Raw genomic sequence first — 17,500 nt, 5'->3', positions numbered from 1 at the left:
AATACCTTTGTTCGTTTTGGAATCACTGCCAGACTCATCCAAATGGAGTTTCCCACCTTCACCCATCTAAACAAGGGACATGACAAGAGTCATAATTACAATATTGTTTTACAATTTTCATAATGGGTAAGAATGTGATAGATGTCAAATATGATGAAGCAAATGGCTGCAAAGAAACCTGTTGGTGTCTAATGCAGTACACACTTTAACTCAATAATAAATGGAACTAGGAAGAAAAAAAATAGACGATAACGGAAACACAAAGGTCAAATTAAATACCGCAAGTCAATGCCAAACATGGGTCACCAACATCATTGAAACTGGGTACTAATTTATATGAAGCACTACCAGTTTGACACACACTTCTGAAATAAATTGTGTTACTAGTAATAAATCATTTAACTCGGTAGGACACAATTACCATCAATATGCAAATCTCTACATTTTTAAATAAATATTTGGCAAGTGTTTTAAGGTGTTCACTTCTAAACATGACCAAGGAAATCACAATGACCGTCCCATCATTGGTGTGCTATTTTAGGTGCTATAAGCTTGACATTCTGTGTTGTTGAGGGTGTAATTCAATGTGGCAATGCCTGCCTTCTAACTTACTTTATTATTATTTTTTTTTTTTAACTGAAACTTCTTTTCAAATCCCCCACCTGCATCTTGGGTTCCAGAGGAGTTACACAAGGCCTGCGATCCTCTAATGTAAGTGCAAGCTGTATTTTATTATTAGAAGTTTTCCCTCAAGTAGGTCAGGATGTTTTTTTTCCCCCACTTTACTGAAAGTCAGATCATATTTTAAGATATTCAATTTCACCACAAGAACACGGACTACACACCCAAATCAGAAGCAGCACAAGATACATTTCAAATAAATTAAACATGTTTTCCCCGTTAAACAGTACTTAAAAACACCTGCCTGAGTGCAGTCAAAGACTCAATGCACACCACCCAACCTATACTGACAGAATAACAAAGCAGCTGCATCCTGATTTATGTCATAATGGATCACACTTCTTTGCACTCCGACAAGCTAATGAATTAGATTCATCAAACGCAAACGTCGCCATAGAAAAAACAAAACAAAACAAAACTTATCCACTCCCACCCTTCTCCCCCAGCGCAAGATTAACACGTGCATAATGAACACCGCAAATGCGATGTGCTCCTGATGAGCAATATAGAATAAACAGCAGGGAGGTGGGGTGTGTGTAGGTCATTTCCCTTGAAGGCATGAACACATCTTGGTTGAGGGCTGAGACTTTTCTGTGCAAGCCTGTTTCAGTCATTTCTCATACATTTGAATGGAATGAAATATTTATTCTAAATGAGGAAATAAAAACAATGTGATACTATGCTGGTTGCAGAAACCATTTTATTTTGACTCAATCGGACAGATTCTGAATAATAATAAATAATGAATTTAATTAATTCAGATAAGTCTTTGGGATTTAAAGAGTTTTAATGACATATCTGAAGGCAGCCTTGCTCATTTAAACTAATAATTTGTCAATGCACTATGCAATTACTGTATACTGAAGCAAGATCGCTTAGAACAGCTGATGTTTACATTAAATTCATTGCTAGGGAAAGGAAAAATAAACTTTTCATGTACACCCTCTTTAAAATGCTTATCTTGTACGAGAGTCACAGCGGCACAGAGTGTGGCTAGTCAATGCCAATGGTTACAGGTCAGTAGAGCGACAGGGCGGACAGACAACCACCAACCACAACAATTTTTTCCCCCCCACAAACATGATTTATGCCGAGGAAAAGGAATGAATTAAAGATTCGGACTGCTTGAGAGAAATTGCCTCCAGTCTGGTGAGTGGCAGGGGTTGCGAGATGGTTCAAAACATGACTCAGCATCCCCCACCATGTTTGCGATACAAAATAATTGCCTGTTGCAGACTCTGAGAAGTTTAGTGTGTATGTGAGGTTGTAGAGGGGGGAGGGGGTACAGTCTTGTTGATTGTACTTGGACTTTTAATGCTGGTGAGAAATTGGCTGCTCTGTTTTCAAGTGCACAAATGACAAATGCCAGGCCACCTGGGTTTGTGTACAGAGGAGTTGAACAGAAGTGTAGGCCCCTCTGTGCACATGTGGAATTGTAGACAGATTTTTTTAAAGGATCTGAATGCGTAACAGATATTTTTGAGTTTCACCACAGAGTAGAGTTCAGGCGCAGTTCATTCTTCTGATACCAAATGTGCACTTCGGTTATCATGTTCATAAGCCACACTGTTTTCTCACAGCGGAAACAACAGTACAGAATGCCTCGGTCACAAAGACATTTTCAAAAATAGGCAGACATCTAACGATTAACTTGGTTGTTTGATTTCACACTTTGTGGGTGGGCAGAAACTTGAGAGATCAAATATTTTGTATCCAAACATAAGAAATTACACTTTCCATAGTATGTCCCATTTAAAATAACTCCGCCAAGTACGACTGTGTCAAAGAGAGGTACTGTTTCAATGGTTGGTTGGCTTGTCACTGCCGATACAAAGAATTTACTGTTGCTGTTTTGAGTGACTTTCGTATGAATGGAGCTATCCACCTGCCAGACTAGGAAAAAACAGAACACCCACCTGTTTGCAATGTATTATCTGCAAACAAACAGATGGACAAATACGGTCTTCTGTATTGTTTTCTTGACTTGTGTTAACAGTTGGGACTTTTTGGAGGTCTTTGTGGATGTGCCAATCTAGTTTTGTTTTGTTTAGATGCAATTTTAGTAATTTTAGCATTTTTCCCCCGAACCAGGATCTATCACAATATCAAGAATGACTTGTGACAGACATGGTCTGAAGTGTGGAACTTTTGTGACACACAATAAAGATACATGCATTATAGACAGCTATGTGCGGGCAGGAACGTTCAGTGGTTTGACACAGCTGGATGAAAAGCTGAAAAAGGACTTCTTTGTAAATTCATACACCAAAGACAAGCAGTCACGTATAAAGCTTATAATACCTCTGGCAAGCCTTTTCCTTCTTTCTGCATGAAGTAATTCTTCTTATACTCATAATAGGTGTTGTACTGATGCCAAGGCTGCAGAAAGTCAAACCTACAGTGGACAGAGTGAAGAACACAATTTCACCATCTTGAAAAAACAGCCAAAGCCGGATGAAGTGCTTTATGAGAAGGCAAAAGCAGTAAAAGCAATAATGTTTACTTGTGGTAGGCACACTCACCGTGGATCATTCTTGGCACGGACACTGGATTCGAATTTGAGCCCGTTCCTGACGACATACTCTGCCAGCTTGTCTATGACGGCCTGGATGTCCACTGGTGGGGGGATTATGGCGGGTGCTGCCGCCGCCATGGCGATTGGAACTTCGGCCTTGAAATTGCTTTCAGTAGAAGTGAAAGAGGTTCAACAAGTAAAAACCATTAGTGACCTGCGTGCCCTTAAGCGTCTCACGACTCAATTGCCTATGAGCAAACCAAAGCCCGATTTAATTATTAGATCATATGATTGTCATGTTCTAAATGCACTCAATTACGCTCTACCTGATTCCTGTAATGGCAACAGGAGCAGCAGAGGTAGTGACCTGAGAAGGGTCAGCATTTGGTGATGCCATGGCAATGTTTTCCGAGATAGTGGATGTCGCTGGATGTAGAAATGCTCCAGAAGCAGTCGTGGGAGTCATCCCAGATGAGGACACACTGCTATAGTAGGAGCTGGCATCTACTCCTGGTGGAGGTGGCGCTACGCAGTATGTTCCATCAGGAAGCATGTAATAGCCATAGTACACGGCAGAAGCATTTGCTGTAAACAAAGGAAGAGTATGTGAGACAAATATGTGTGCTTCATTAAGAAGAGTGAAGAAAATGAAGTTGTGCTCTGTGATTAATGGAAAAAAAAAACCCACACAACTCATTTATTTCAAATGCAGTGCTGCAAATCAGAGAATCAAAATGATTGGATTGTTGGGCTTGCTGTGCCCCTACATTAATGCGTTTTTAGATACTGCCATTTATATCTCTTGATCATGGAAACAACCACGAAATATTAGACGAGGCTTTATGAGCCGTAAGTAATAGTAATTCACGTACTAAATTTTTCACTCAGTCAGCTCTGATGTGATCGTCTGGGAAGGAACAGTGGCACCTCTAATGTTCATTTGTTGGGATTTAAAAAAAAGATTTTGCCAAAGGAAATGACAAAAACAATCTGTTCCAGAATCAAATTGTGCCATCCAAAACCCAGTTTTAGCAAGGGGCCAAGAGTTTGAATCAAACTGCAGCGTCATCGTAAGATTTATAGTTGTTTGGTAGATGGCAGAGAGCATGTAAATGGTGCTGAGCGTAATGGAGTCGAGGCGGTCCTCTGAGCAGCTGCATTCAAATTGGTCTCCTGTGAACAACACATCAGTACGCTGCTTGTGTTCAGCCCTCAAGAGTAAAAGCATAGTAGAGGTGTTCATTATGAGCCTGTGATATTTTCACTGTTGCTGAGACTAGCTTTGTGGGATGCATTTTATTGCTAATTGTCATGTTTTTTTTTAATAGTTGCACAATTATATGACGGTCACAAGAACTAATTTATATACAAAAAGGTAAGGAGCTGTGACTTAACATGCAAAATGTGCCTCATCACACTTGTTTTTCTGAAGAAAGTGAGAATGAGGAGTAGGAGAAGGAAATTTATGGTCACTGTCAATGAGGGAATGGTGATATTAACACATTAGTCACTGAACTAGTTAACTTTAATGGCAAATCCAATTTTCTCTAATCAGAAAATGGAAACGCAACACTACGAGACGTCATTAAAAATGTCTGTTATTGGTGAGATGAAGACTTTTATGGTGAGGAACAAAAAGGCCAAAAGGGATTCCGGTGATTGTCTGGCCAAATAGATACAGCAAAATGGAATACCTCCTCAGCTTACAGAGTGGTAAATGAATTCACTCAACTTGAAATTGCATGTGAATGCTTAGAAATACAGTCACCAAATCAGATTCCTAAGGACCGCTAGGCTGGTCAAAAATCACAAAGAAATACACTCAGGAAGTCTTGTGTTCCAGATTTGAGACGCACACAGCCACATACCACGGTGTCCTGAAGGACTGTTTGATCCTAATTGAATTCATGTAATGGAAATAAAAAGTGACATGTCCCTGTGCAAACTTTTATGATGTATTCAAAACGTTTTCCACTATTGTGACCTATCACGTGTACAAATTAATACAAATCTTTTTGAGAGGGGAACCTAAAGCAATTGAAACAATATGTGCACACCCTCCTATAAATAGGGATATGGCTGTGTTCAAAATCAATCAATGATATCACAACCATAGACATGAATACAATGTATGACTAAATCCTGAGAAACTGGAACAGGGTGGCCACACTGGCAAGGACTGTGTGGTGCCTGCTTAAAACTGCAACATTTCAGCACTTTTCTGCTTGAATACAGAAAACGAAAGACAATCACTGAGCTCAAGAAAGCATTTCTGTATTCCAGAAATAATAAATAAACAAACATGACGAACTTGTCTTTTATCTTTTGATAGAATTCTGAGCAAAATGCAGACTGCACACTGTGTTTATTCATCATCTCGAAATCCATTCAGGAACTTAAGGTCATAAAAGCAAGGGCTGGGCGATTAATCAATAACTTCAAATTTACGGCACCAAATGATTTGTTCAACAGCTTCCATAGCTCAAAGTGCGTCATCACCGATGTGCACTGCGCGCATGACTGCGAACAGTGTAGTTGTACACTGAATTGACAAAGTCAGCATCACTTATCATCACCTAAGACATGGAGCACATTTGCACGTAGACACATCTTTGCACACAATGCCGGGGTTGGGATTTGCATCCTAAATTTATTCTTACCAAGCACATGTTCCTTACGTGTCTATCACAATACAGATATACTGATTTATTGCCCAGCGCTTGACCATGTATATTTTAGGTTAAAATATAGACCAACAGTGGTACTGCTTCAGAACACAGTGAAAGTTAATACTCACGGTCAGCTGTGTACTGTGTTACTGCGCTGGACACTGCAGGATCTGACACTTCCTGAGTAGCTGTTTGTACTGCAGCCACACCATTTCTTTCCTCCTTGGCTTTACGCACCAATGCTGCAAGGGGATGGTCAGGGTCCATCACTTGAAGTGGCTGCAAAAGGGTCGGTTGCAACAGTCAAATTTGTCAGTTAAGACAAACCTTTGACTCTTCCATCAATACCACTGACAAGAGTTTTTTGCCTTTGAATATCTCATTCATCCCGGTCATTGAGTTCTCGGGACATTGAATTGTGCAGAACTGGACTATTTTGGTTGTCTTCAGAAGGCATTTCGCCTCTCTAGCAGGTGTTATTTCATGGACAAAGGCTAGATCAGCAAAAACAATGCTATTTTCAACATTTTGAAGGAGACAATGAAACCTACAAACCATTTAACATGAGCTCGAATGTGATTGGTTAATTCTGAACATAGCCAAATTCCCACTTATGAGAGGGAGAAAATTACCCAACCACATGTAACGACAATTATTTTTTCTTCCCTTCTCCGAAATGAATTAACTTGTAAGTTATAGGTTGGTGGAAAAAGGTATGAAATTATTCAAATTGAACTTTTTTTTTTACATCATAAAAATCTGGGTTTTGACAAAGTTATATTGACTCCACTGTATGTCTGTAATTATTGGCCAATTACTGTTTAAAATGAATTGAAACAGATAAGATTATGCTAAAAATAAATAAATAAAAATAAACTAAAGTCGACTCAATTGATTAGAATGCCTCTAATTAATATTTTTTTTTCCTTCTCAATTAAGCACAAACAAAATGTCACACTTTGCCTCATACATAATTACCTTCATCAACTCCTCCAGGCGCGAGCATTTTTTAGGTGCAAACAAACTGGGATGAAGGTAGTTGCCATCCCCATCGTCATCTGAATCATCAGAATTGGACTCTGCAGCAAAACAGTGACAAGAATAAAATTGGCATTGCAGTTTGTCCAAAAGTTGAGCTTGCAATGGGTGTGTTGCTGGGAGACAATATCTCTCACCTTCTGGCTGCTCTTTTTTGTTGGTGGAGGCCACATTGTACCGACCTTCCTTCATGGCCCTCAGGATGTGTTTGTAATACGGGTTCAAGTAATGGTCAAAACGAAGAAAATCAAACTGGGAGTTACCAGCCTGCTTGGCTTTCAGCACAATCTCAAACTGAGCACCCTGCTGACATACGAAGGTGGCTGTCCGCTCCATTATGTTATGAGTCTTGATAGTTGCCGGCTAAAATAAAAAATAAAATTAAAAAATTAAAAAAATAATAATAATAATAAATAAAAAAAACACACACAAGACAAGTCAAAACAAATTCTGAAATTGCAAACCTCCATGGAGAATTACAACTGTAAAAATATTTAGATGGTGTCTATGAAAACCTTGTACTGGCATCTCCATTTAATGATGATTTTGGATTTAATATAATGAGTTCTTCAGTCACCATGTCAATCAGTAAACGACAACACTTAATATCAAGTACACAAGCCTTTTTTTTTTTTTTTTTTTTAAATCTCCCAGACATTTCCATGCAAAGCTCATTTTGATCACATAAATTCTGGACACAGATGGGGTGGAAATCAGTGGAACAAGAAATGGTCTATCATTAATTCATTATTGTTCCCCGTGTGTGCTTTCAATGATTAATCTGTCATGACCGAGAGAGCACATGCAGAAATGTCCAACTGGACATATATCTCATTGAGGTGAAAGCCATAATAAAATACTATGAAAGACTCCGGCCAAAAAGATGCCAGGGTCAAACAATGATAGTTGATTATGGTGCTCTGAGCCACCATGGATTTTGTGACCTAAAAGGACCCTACATAATCTAATTTGTGAATTTTGCCAGATGCAAAAATGTGCATCTCATAGGCATACAGAAATGCTAATACAATATACACAAAAGTAGAAAACGAAGCCTTTCTAAATCCAAAAACCAAGAGCAACATATAATGACTAAAAAATAATAGAAAAAATAAATAAATTTTTAGTCACATGGAACTCAATGGTTATTTTAATAAAAGGAGCACTAACATGTCCTTTCATGACTCTTGGCTCATCAAACATCCATAAAGAAATTATATTCATAATGCCAGTAGGGCTTGCAATTATCCACAGGAGTTATTTTCTCATTTATATTCAGAGCTAGACAACAAAAGCATACAGTACTACTTCTCGTGCGTATAAAGTTTCAAAGAAGCCCCGGGGGAAGATTATTAGTTAGCCTAAAATACTTATCAGAAAAGCCTAACTGCTTTGCAGCAACCTGTTGGGGTCAATGCAATTAAGCTACTGAAACACAATACTCATTTCAGCAGAATGTGTTATTAATACAGGCTTGCAAACAGATAGCCTGTTTACTGTGCTCAGCAGTCAGTAGATGAGTATGCTAATCCTTTTTTTAAATGTTATTATTTTAGAAAACCATTTGTTTCCTTTCAGAATAAGTATTTTTCTACAGCATACTAGACTAAAATGCTGCCACAAATGTGCCTCCTCACCAGTGTGGTGGTTTCTCTCCATGGCAGAAGATCAAAACATTTTCAGCAAGGATTCGAAGAGGGGGAAAGAAGGCTCTTGCTCACCTGAAAAGCCTTCATCATGGCGAACTTGAAGGAGGCACAGAGGCAGCAGCTAATGTTGCTAGGCTAACGGCGCTAAGATAAGCCAGCAAGGCAGCAACAACAAATCTAAAGCCATTAACACCAAAGTTATGGCTTTCATAGCGCTATACAAGTTGACGTTTTTGTTTTTTGTTTTTTTTAAAGTTAATAGCACATTTGGAGCCACGATGCATCCTCCGAAGTGGCCACAGCTTGATTGACAAGAATAGACTAACACTACATGCAAGTCTCACCGCAGTTCGGGGTGGGGGTTTTCAAGGATGCGTGTCATATGTTATTTTATGTTTAACTTTTAAAGCCCAGCCAAACAGTGAACTAACCATTTAATGCCAGTTACTGTCGGCTGTAACCAAGCCACAACACAACACGCGAATGTAAGCAGCTGCTTGCTTATTTATTTATTTATTTATTTAGTATTTTCGAGTCTGTGTTTCCCCCTCACGGGACCACGGCAAACAACATAACCACCCACGCACCCACAAGGGTTGCTGCAATACCAATTTTGTTTATTTACATGATTTCAATTTTTTTTAATTAAGGTTGACAAATGTCAATGCATATAATTTTACCAAACGTTCACCTACCTCATCCTCATGCAGGATTGCACTTAGGTTTGAATAAATGCATTCCTATTGCATAATGCATACATACATGAATGTTTTATTTTTCCCAGATAAACCAGTTGTAGTTCTATATTAATTTAAAAACTAACTTTTTATTTTGTGTAATTATCTGTTAGCCATTTAATATAGAAAATACACATTGAAAGAGACACATTTGTTTGCTGTCATAATCCGAGCTACTAAAACATTTTTTCCATTCCTGGATGAACAATTTGCAGATTATATGAAGGCTATATTAAATATAAAAAAAATTGTTTTAAAAAATGTATCGGTTATCGGTATCGACCATACAAAGCAGGGAATTATTGGTTATCGTATCGGTTGAAATTTTTCATACCGTGCATCACTAATGAAAAGTTTATTTTTCAAAGAGGGTATACTCATTTATATTCAGCACTGTATACTAATTTACACTACTCTCTACTGCAAGAAAGCATACAATTTGATGTGTAGTATACTGACCAAACTTTTGATGGTCTCCCAGTGAGTCATGTAATGATAAAAATGCTGCAGAGCATTGATCCAGGCCAGTGTCAGTGCAGCTTCAAGCTAATTAATATAGTCTGGTACTGTATTTACTTAGATCCATGTTTTTTAACTTAAAATTACTTCAGTTGACAGTTGCCTGTTTTGACAATTCCAATGAGTTTGACACAATGGTGGGTGAGTGTTATACTGTACATGTGGAAACTAAGGGTGTCACGATTTCGATTTTTTATCGAAATCGATCGAAATTACGTCACGATTTCGAGCATCGAAATAGAAGAGAGGACACACGATTCGATGCCCCCCCCCGCGCCCGCCGCCACCGCCGCCACCGCCACCTCCCAGGAAAGCAAATGAGACGCAGCCATTCAGCTACTCGCTAACGGCACTTGTTAGCTGACTTCTCCTGCAGTCATGATGGCAAGCGCGGACAGACACAGCAATGGTGCTTCAAGCCGCTCCCGCTTCTCTCGTCACCAGTTTGGAAACATTTTGCGTTCCCGGTGAGTTATGTCGACAACGTTCACGTTGTCGATAAAAAGACCACAGTTGCAAGATATGCTATGTGCGCGTACTGTACTCGGCCACGGTGTTACGCCCGGCTCGTCAAGGGGAAGGGAAGTAACACAATAACAGAAAATATAGAGTAGATAAACACGGGTCGACTTTAACATCTGAGTAGTTTTAATTGAAATTTCAGGCAGGGGTTTGACAAGGGAGTGAAAGTGGAAGGTGAACAAATAATAACCGCATTTGACAGAACTGACAGAACGGAGGAGAAACAATAACCAATAGGGGTATAATACACGGATACACAATAGCGTCGCGCTGGCACAGTCGTCCAATCGGAGTGTCGCGCTGGCACAGTCGTCCAATCGGAGTGTCGCGCTGGCACAGTCCTCCAATCAGAGTGTCGCGCTGGCGCATTCAAACTGAAGTACCATTATACGGGCACCAGCCGACACAAACACACACATACATACTAGGGGAGCGGAGCCGGCGGCGGGCCCGAGCCGCCAGCCTATAACAACGGGAAACACGACAAACATGACGGGACATTTACGCAGGCATCACAAAGATTTAGATTTATCAAATTCAACTAGAAGTGGGAAAACAACGGTCCAACCAACTATTTCATCCTCATTTACAGTGAAACTTCCACACACTTCAGCTCGCGCGAAACGCCAGATCCATAGGTCTATTTATAGCAGCAGACCTGCAGCCTTGGAAAACGCTGGATTCAAACATTTAATTAGTGTACTTGAACCACGCTACAGTATGCCCAGCAACTGTAAATGTTGGGATATAGTTTGTTCAGGCTGTATTTGTTCCATGACTTTGGAAACAATATATTTTTTGTTGTTGTTGCACATTGCACATTATTTTAAGAGGAACGCACAGCACACTGTTGTAACCAAAAACAGTCAATAGATGGCAGGCACCCACTGTGACTTTTTGTTTTTGTTTTTTTATTTTTTATTTTACACTTCAGTAAGAACAAGACGGTTAACTTTATATTGTAAATAAATTCTTTGAATTTGATCATTCCTGCCTAATGTCAATTATCATATATTACATAAATTTACACAAAAATAATATGGAAATTGCATCACCTATATGTAGCCGATCTTTTGAAATAAGATTTACTGTACAATGAATAGAACCAATGATCATAGACTAGCCTTAGCCTACAGAAGCATATGCCTCTGTGTTATAAAGTGGGGGAGCGAAAAAAAAAAAAAAAAAAAAAAAAAAATCGAAAAAAAAATCGAATCGTGACCCCAAAATCGAAATTTAAATCGAATCGTGGAGTTGGCGAATCGTGACACCCCTAGTGGAAACACAAGAGTAAATTGATGATATAGTTAATACTCACCAGTTCTACATCAGGGGGGATCTCAAGTCCTTGGGGGGCAACAAATGGTTCTTCACTCTCTTCAGGCTCCGGCTCTTCTATTGAAGTTCAAAATGTGATTAGTTCTTGAACGTAGGTAACCTACTGTATTACAAATTGGCATTATATATTACACCATTTAGACTCTGTGGGGAGATTTCACTGTAATTAAGAGTACACTCAGTCGGCTCCTCAAAATTATTTAGGAAATTTGTAATAATGTAATGTTATAAAATGTTGTAGAACAGAATACATTTTATGCCTTGAATTTCTGAAATATAACCAAGAATTTTACAATTTAAAATATTTAATTTACTGTATGGCAGCTCATCTGATGGACCTGAAACTCTCCCGAGTTTGGCCACCATCTGTTTTGGTGACCAAAAGTCCAGAGGTGGGCATCGTCATTGACTGGAATTGATGATTGATGGAAGTGCCCACCTTTTGGCGTTCGCTTCAGCACTTTCAGCGAATGCTTGACAATGCAAAGCCTCACAAAAATACACTGATTGAGAAGGATCGTGTGTTCTCACTGCGATCGCATTATCAAGCATTTTGCTGAAAGTGCTGAAGCACATGCCAAAAGGTGGGCACTTTCATCAATCATCAATTCCAGTCAATGACGATGCTCACCTCTGCAAAAATTTACCATTTCAACAAAGGGAACAATAGGACAGATAAATCCCCGTGCAGTGACTAATGTTAATAATAAATGGCGGAGATTCAGTATGGGCAACACAAACGAACATATGACATGTTTTGACAGATGGCTGTTAATTATACCGGAATTAACCTTCTGGCGAAGACCCTCTCCAATTTACCTGCAATTATTGGTGATGGCAATTTGATGTATGTCATTATTAAAGGTGCATGCGAATGTCACACAATTTTTCCCACCCATCACGGGCAATTCAACTTAATAGTGGTCATGAATTATTTATTGATTTTAGTATCTTTGCATTTGTTGAGAGGTTAAACGACACCGAGTACGACAATCACCGTGTGACTCCTGATTTCTCACCAGTGTGCTTGTTAGCATCCTCTTCCTCTGTGGGCTGGGACGGGTCGTAGTATTCCGCGGTGTACTTGAAGGCCACAGCGTTGTAGGTGCCTTCATCGGCTAGTGCCTCACTCAGACGTTTGTATTCCTCCTCTGTGGAAAACAACGGCCATGTCAAGAATCATGGTACATTATATTACAGTCATTTACACAGAAGTCAAATGGTTTTGAAAGCCACAAAGTCTAGAACACCAACAAAAAGGGAACACAAGTCAACACATTTAAAACATAATTATCTACTGTACCTAACCTCTCAGTCAATGTTTATTTTTCCCCAGTATCTAGTATAGGCTTAACCTTTTCATAATGTAAATAAGGCAAAAAAGAAAATGTGCACTAATGCTAGAGCAAGGATGTCCAAATTCCATCTTGGTGGAGATTTGTGACAAGCAGCATATTTGAAAAAGAAAAACAGCCCGCAACAGAGCATTATGAAGGTGGACTACAACACACTGGGGAGAAAAAAAATAAAAATAAAAAAAATAAAAAATAAAAAAAAATAAAAATAGAAAAACATTACAAGAAAAACTCAGGAGTTGTCACAAGAAAAAGTTGAAAGGTTGATGATACCGGGCTACTTAAGAAATAAATAAGAAATAAGTGAATAATCATGACTGGTTTGATCGGCTGAACATTGCTCCCCCCTTCACCCCCCATACTTTATTAAAGACGCAAGGACAAAATTCCCACTAAAATTATCAATATATCTAACCCTCCGGCACAGGTCTCCTTTGTGGCCAGATGGGTAATAATAACCTGGATAAATGGGAGTCAAACTCCCAAATTCAAGGTCAACTCAGTCTTAAGGGATGAACCCGTACATATGAGCAAGTGTAACATCAATCGTTAGCAAAGTCATTCTGTCCTGTCAGTTTTGGCCATAAGACACCATATTTCACTCAATATGGTGGCTTATTAATTTAATTAAGTGACCCGGTATGACTTTCAGAAGGGTGCTTTGTCATCAAAATACCCTGTTTCATTAGAATGTCAAATGAATCAGATGTGATAATTGCAGCAGAGTTAAAAGTGATTCCCATAGAAATTGCTTGTGAGCTGCACTCCAATATCATTATTAATATTATTATTTTTAACTTTCATACAAACATGTGTGAATTCTTACAAAACATGAAGCATTCATGCAAAATTCTTTGAAAAGATATGGTCACTTATTAAGAACTTTTTGGACAAAAAAACAAAACTATTTGGCCTCAATTCAGCATAGGAAATAACTGAAATTCCTTGCACAATCATATCGATTAGCATGAATATCCAAATCACCAGTCCCATTTCAGTGGCCTATAATAACTGGAATTGCTTCATAATAGCGAAACAACAGCTGGGTGTGACATCAGGACATTTGCTTAGACAAAACACCATAATCAAGGCAGCTCCTCATCATCCATCTCAAATATATAGACAGTAATGGAACTATTATGGGCACAAATCCATTAAGTCAAAATAACAGTTGCCATGTTGTCATAGGGCAGAAAAATAACTGATTATATCAGCAATAAAAAAAAATAATAAGAATGTGTTGTCACTAAAGAATGATTAGCAGCAATGTTTGATGCATATTGAGATGGTCTTCTATCACAAGTTGAATGGTGCCAAAAAGAGGGGTGGTGACCTTGGGACAGTGGTAATTATCTGTGGGGATTTTAGCATTTAAAGGCGTAGATGAATTTATTTATGGAGGGCCATCTGCTATAATTAAGCCTCATTCCAACAAGTTGAACACTTTCATGTTTGTACAAATTCTTCTATTGTCAAAATGCAGCAATGGCTATATACACGACAGAGCAATTCATCACATTTCATTTTCCGTATGTTTCCGACTGCAAGTCAAACTTTTTTTCCCCATAGTTTGGCTGTTCCTGCTACTTATACTCAGGTGCAACTTGTACACCGCTGGCATCAGGCCAAAACCTTGTGCCTTTAAAATCATCACTTTTCAGGAGACCCCAAAAACATTCGTTCAACCATTAACATTGCTTCATCAATGAGAGCAAGCCACTTGGTTTCAACACTTTAAATTGGTCAATAATTTGTAAAACTGACACCCAGACGTGGACTGACCAAATTACAGATTTTTGAAAAATTACTACATTTGCTGAATTGTGACTTATGAAGTTTCGGCCCAATGCCAGCACTAAGCTCAGACTGACGCCCCAAATCTTCGTTCCCTAACATTTTGACTTTCTTTGGGCAGATGGCAAATACTTTCCGTGCATTGCTGCCAGCGGCCACCTTCTTCAGCATGCTAAAGAATGTGGCGGTAATGCACCAAAAATATTTACCAACCCCCAAAAGAAAGTAGATGAAGTAATGGACGAAGAAGGAAGGAGAAATGGAACGAGGAAGAAAATGGTATGAAAAAAAGAAGGCAGGAAGGACAAAGTTGTAGCAATAGTCACGCAGTGACATTATAGGGGTGCAGCAATTAACCGGTTTTACGATTAACCATGGTTTTTAAACGTCAGGATTATCTAACCGCAGCCGTTCAACAACACCGGTTATTTCCGCTCACAACAGCTTTTCTGTTTCTACACGGTCCATTTAGCGGGCACACAACAACACAGGGCTTAGCTTTGAAACCATGGGGAGCGTTGCATACCTCACACCACCTGGCCTGGGCAAGGTTGAGTGTACGTGGGGAAAGGCAGGGGAGACCGAACCGAGGCGGTGGCGGCGAGCGAGGCGAGGCCCCATGGGGCATGATGGCCTTCGCCGTAAATGTGTTGCTTTGAATGCCATCACATGTTGGTATTGTTATTTTATTTATCGATGAAGATAAGTTCGTTAAGAAGTGCAGTCCACGTTTACATTTCATGTTTCCTGAAATATGAAAGGTTGGATTAAGTGGTAAAGCCACACATTTGTGTGATTTATGTTGTAATCTGTGCTTTTACTTTGATTTCTTATTGATTTACAGTATAGTATATACATTTGTGTGACAGAAATATGCTATGGTGGTGAATGCTTACAGTATTTACAGAGCCGTGTCTAGCAATCTAAATTGAGACTTAATTTAGCTCTACTTTACACAAGAATAAACAGAAGGCACAAGATAAAATACTGTACAAGGTCTAATGAAAAATACTCAAAACAATTACCATAAATTGATTAACTCCCTGTCTATGTAGAGTATAGCGTGTCCATGCCTACCTTGTCTCGCCTCTTCTTCCAGGAGGTCAGTGTGAAAGGCCAGATATCTTTCTTCATCGCAGAGTGCCTCAATTCTGGCCTCTTCCTCCGACAGCTGATAGGATGTGTTCCACGACCCACTGTCATACTCTGAAAGGTCATGTAAGTGACCACGCCCATCATATCTGTTGAATGAAATAACGCATTAGTGAGAAGGAATTTGACAAAAACTTTTATCTACATAGAAGGCCTACTTACCAGGGGCGGGTGGTCTATAACACCCCTAACTATTATACGAAATATTCTGGAGGCCTGCTTAAAGTGAGTGCGCTTGGAAAATGCTACAATGTTCCTCTGAAGGCTAACGTAAGTAAAAACAAAAACCCTACATCAAAATAAAAGCAACTCCCCTTACCTTACAGGGTTCCCCCTGTAACACTCATCAATACTTCTACATCTGTAAAGAGAGTTACATTCACACAAACCCGGGTACATAAATACCTATCCGTAAGAACGCAAACAGACGACATTTTCCTGGGTTCGTCCCTCTACTCCATCGCTCAGTTGCAGTTTCTTCAGGAAGACAAAGAAATGGGGTGCTGAGGTTGGCATTCAGGGTTTGCCGGGACCCCTTTAGCCTACCTTGCTGGGGAAAGAACTGGGTTAAGTGATTAAGACACACATACAAAGGCTGTACAGGTGAAACAACTTGGGCCACTGCCGGTCAAGGTGATTCAAAAGAAAGGTTAGTGTGATGTGTGTTGTGAAAACCTCGGAGGTAGGACATGCTCATTGACAGGTATTTTAGGTAGAATTTAATTGGGAAAAGAACAAACAAATTAAAACATTCACAGTTTTTACCACATCATATTCAGAGGAAATATATGCCAGAAGAAGTTAACATTTCCAGAGGAATTTCAATTCCATCAAGCCAAATGTGAAGCCCAATTGATAGTAAAACAGGGAGTTGGATACCAGTAGTAGAATTCTTTTGAGTGACAGGAACAATAAAATAATAGAGACGTTTATAAGTGAGCATCATAGAAGCTAGCAAGAAAAAAAAAAGGTGGGATTTTCACATCACTGTGTTACTCTGGAAATGTCGTTTCCTTTCTTTTAAACACACCGGCGGACGTCCAAAAACACGACTGTACATGGAGTAAACATTCTCAACAGTTTCAGGCATCCCCCGGCTTCTGCAAGACTAAACTCCAACCAGTTCCGTCAACTTTGAAACAGGCTAACGGATAGGATAGACGGTTAGCATAGTGTTTCGGTTAAAGTGTTCAACCGACCTATCAATCATGATGTTCTTGTCCCCCATCCATGGAATAAGATGCTTTCCATGTTCGTGGTAAAGAGCCCTTTCGTCGTCTCGGAACACTTTACAGGCGTAGCCGAACACCAAAAGGTCGGCATATTTTTCACTGTCACTCGCTTCTGTCGCCGGTTTGCTGTTTGGGTCCTTCTTTGATGTCCCGCGACGATACATCTCCAAATAAATGTTAAAAGTACGTTAATATCGGTATCGAAGTTGTATTTATCGAGAAACAATGGCTGGACCAGATGTCGAGCTAATCAGTGTTTCTCGGGCACAAAATGCTAGGTAGCATCGGTCGCCATATTG

At 39.4% G+C, this 17,500-nt stretch overlaps 1 protein-coding gene across 3 annotated transcripts in view; it reads right to left on the bottom strand.

Moving 5' to 3' along the window:
- Nucleotides 1–17,500, bottom strand: part of sfswap (splicing factor SWAP) — a 42,810-nt gene that overhangs the window by 25,072 nt on the left and 238 nt on the right. For 2 of the 3 annotated variants that reach the window (XM_077497265.1, XM_077497263.1), the window contains exons 1-11: nt 17,169–17,500; nt 15,895–16,058; nt 12,688–12,819; nt 11,649–11,725; nt 7,041–7,266; nt 6,844–6,944; nt 5,994–6,144; nt 3,523–3,781; nt 3,204–3,362; nt 2,983–3,076; nt 6–66 (exon numbers count right to left, since the gene is read on the bottom strand). The exon at nt 17,169–17,500 is cut by the window's right edge. In XM_077497265.1, coding sequence (XP_077353391.1) covers nt 6–66; nt 2,983–3,076; nt 3,204–3,362; nt 3,523–3,781; nt 5,994–6,144; nt 6,844–6,944; nt 7,041–7,266; nt 11,649–11,725; nt 12,688–12,819; nt 15,895–16,058; nt 17,169–17,365 — 1,621 coding nt within the window. In that variant the 5' untranslated portion in view covers nt 17,366–17,500. The remainder of the gene's footprint in view (nt 1–5; nt 67–2,982; nt 3,077–3,203; nt 3,363–3,522; nt 3,782–5,993; nt 6,145–6,843; nt 6,945–7,040; nt 7,267–11,648; nt 11,726–12,687; nt 12,820–15,894; nt 16,059–17,168) is intronic. The other variant, XM_077497264.1, reaches the window with a different exon arrangement.

The sequence above is a fragment of the Festucalex cinctus genome, chromosome 15 (assembly GCF_051991245.1).
Source record: "Festucalex cinctus isolate MCC-2025b chromosome 15, RoL_Fcin_1.0, whole genome shotgun sequence".
NCBI classification, from domain to species: Eukaryota; Metazoa; Chordata; class Actinopteri; order Syngnathiformes; family Syngnathidae; genus Festucalex; species Festucalex cinctus.
Note: the sequence above shows the minus strand (reverse complement) of the source record. Positions and strands in the feature narration are given on the sequence as shown.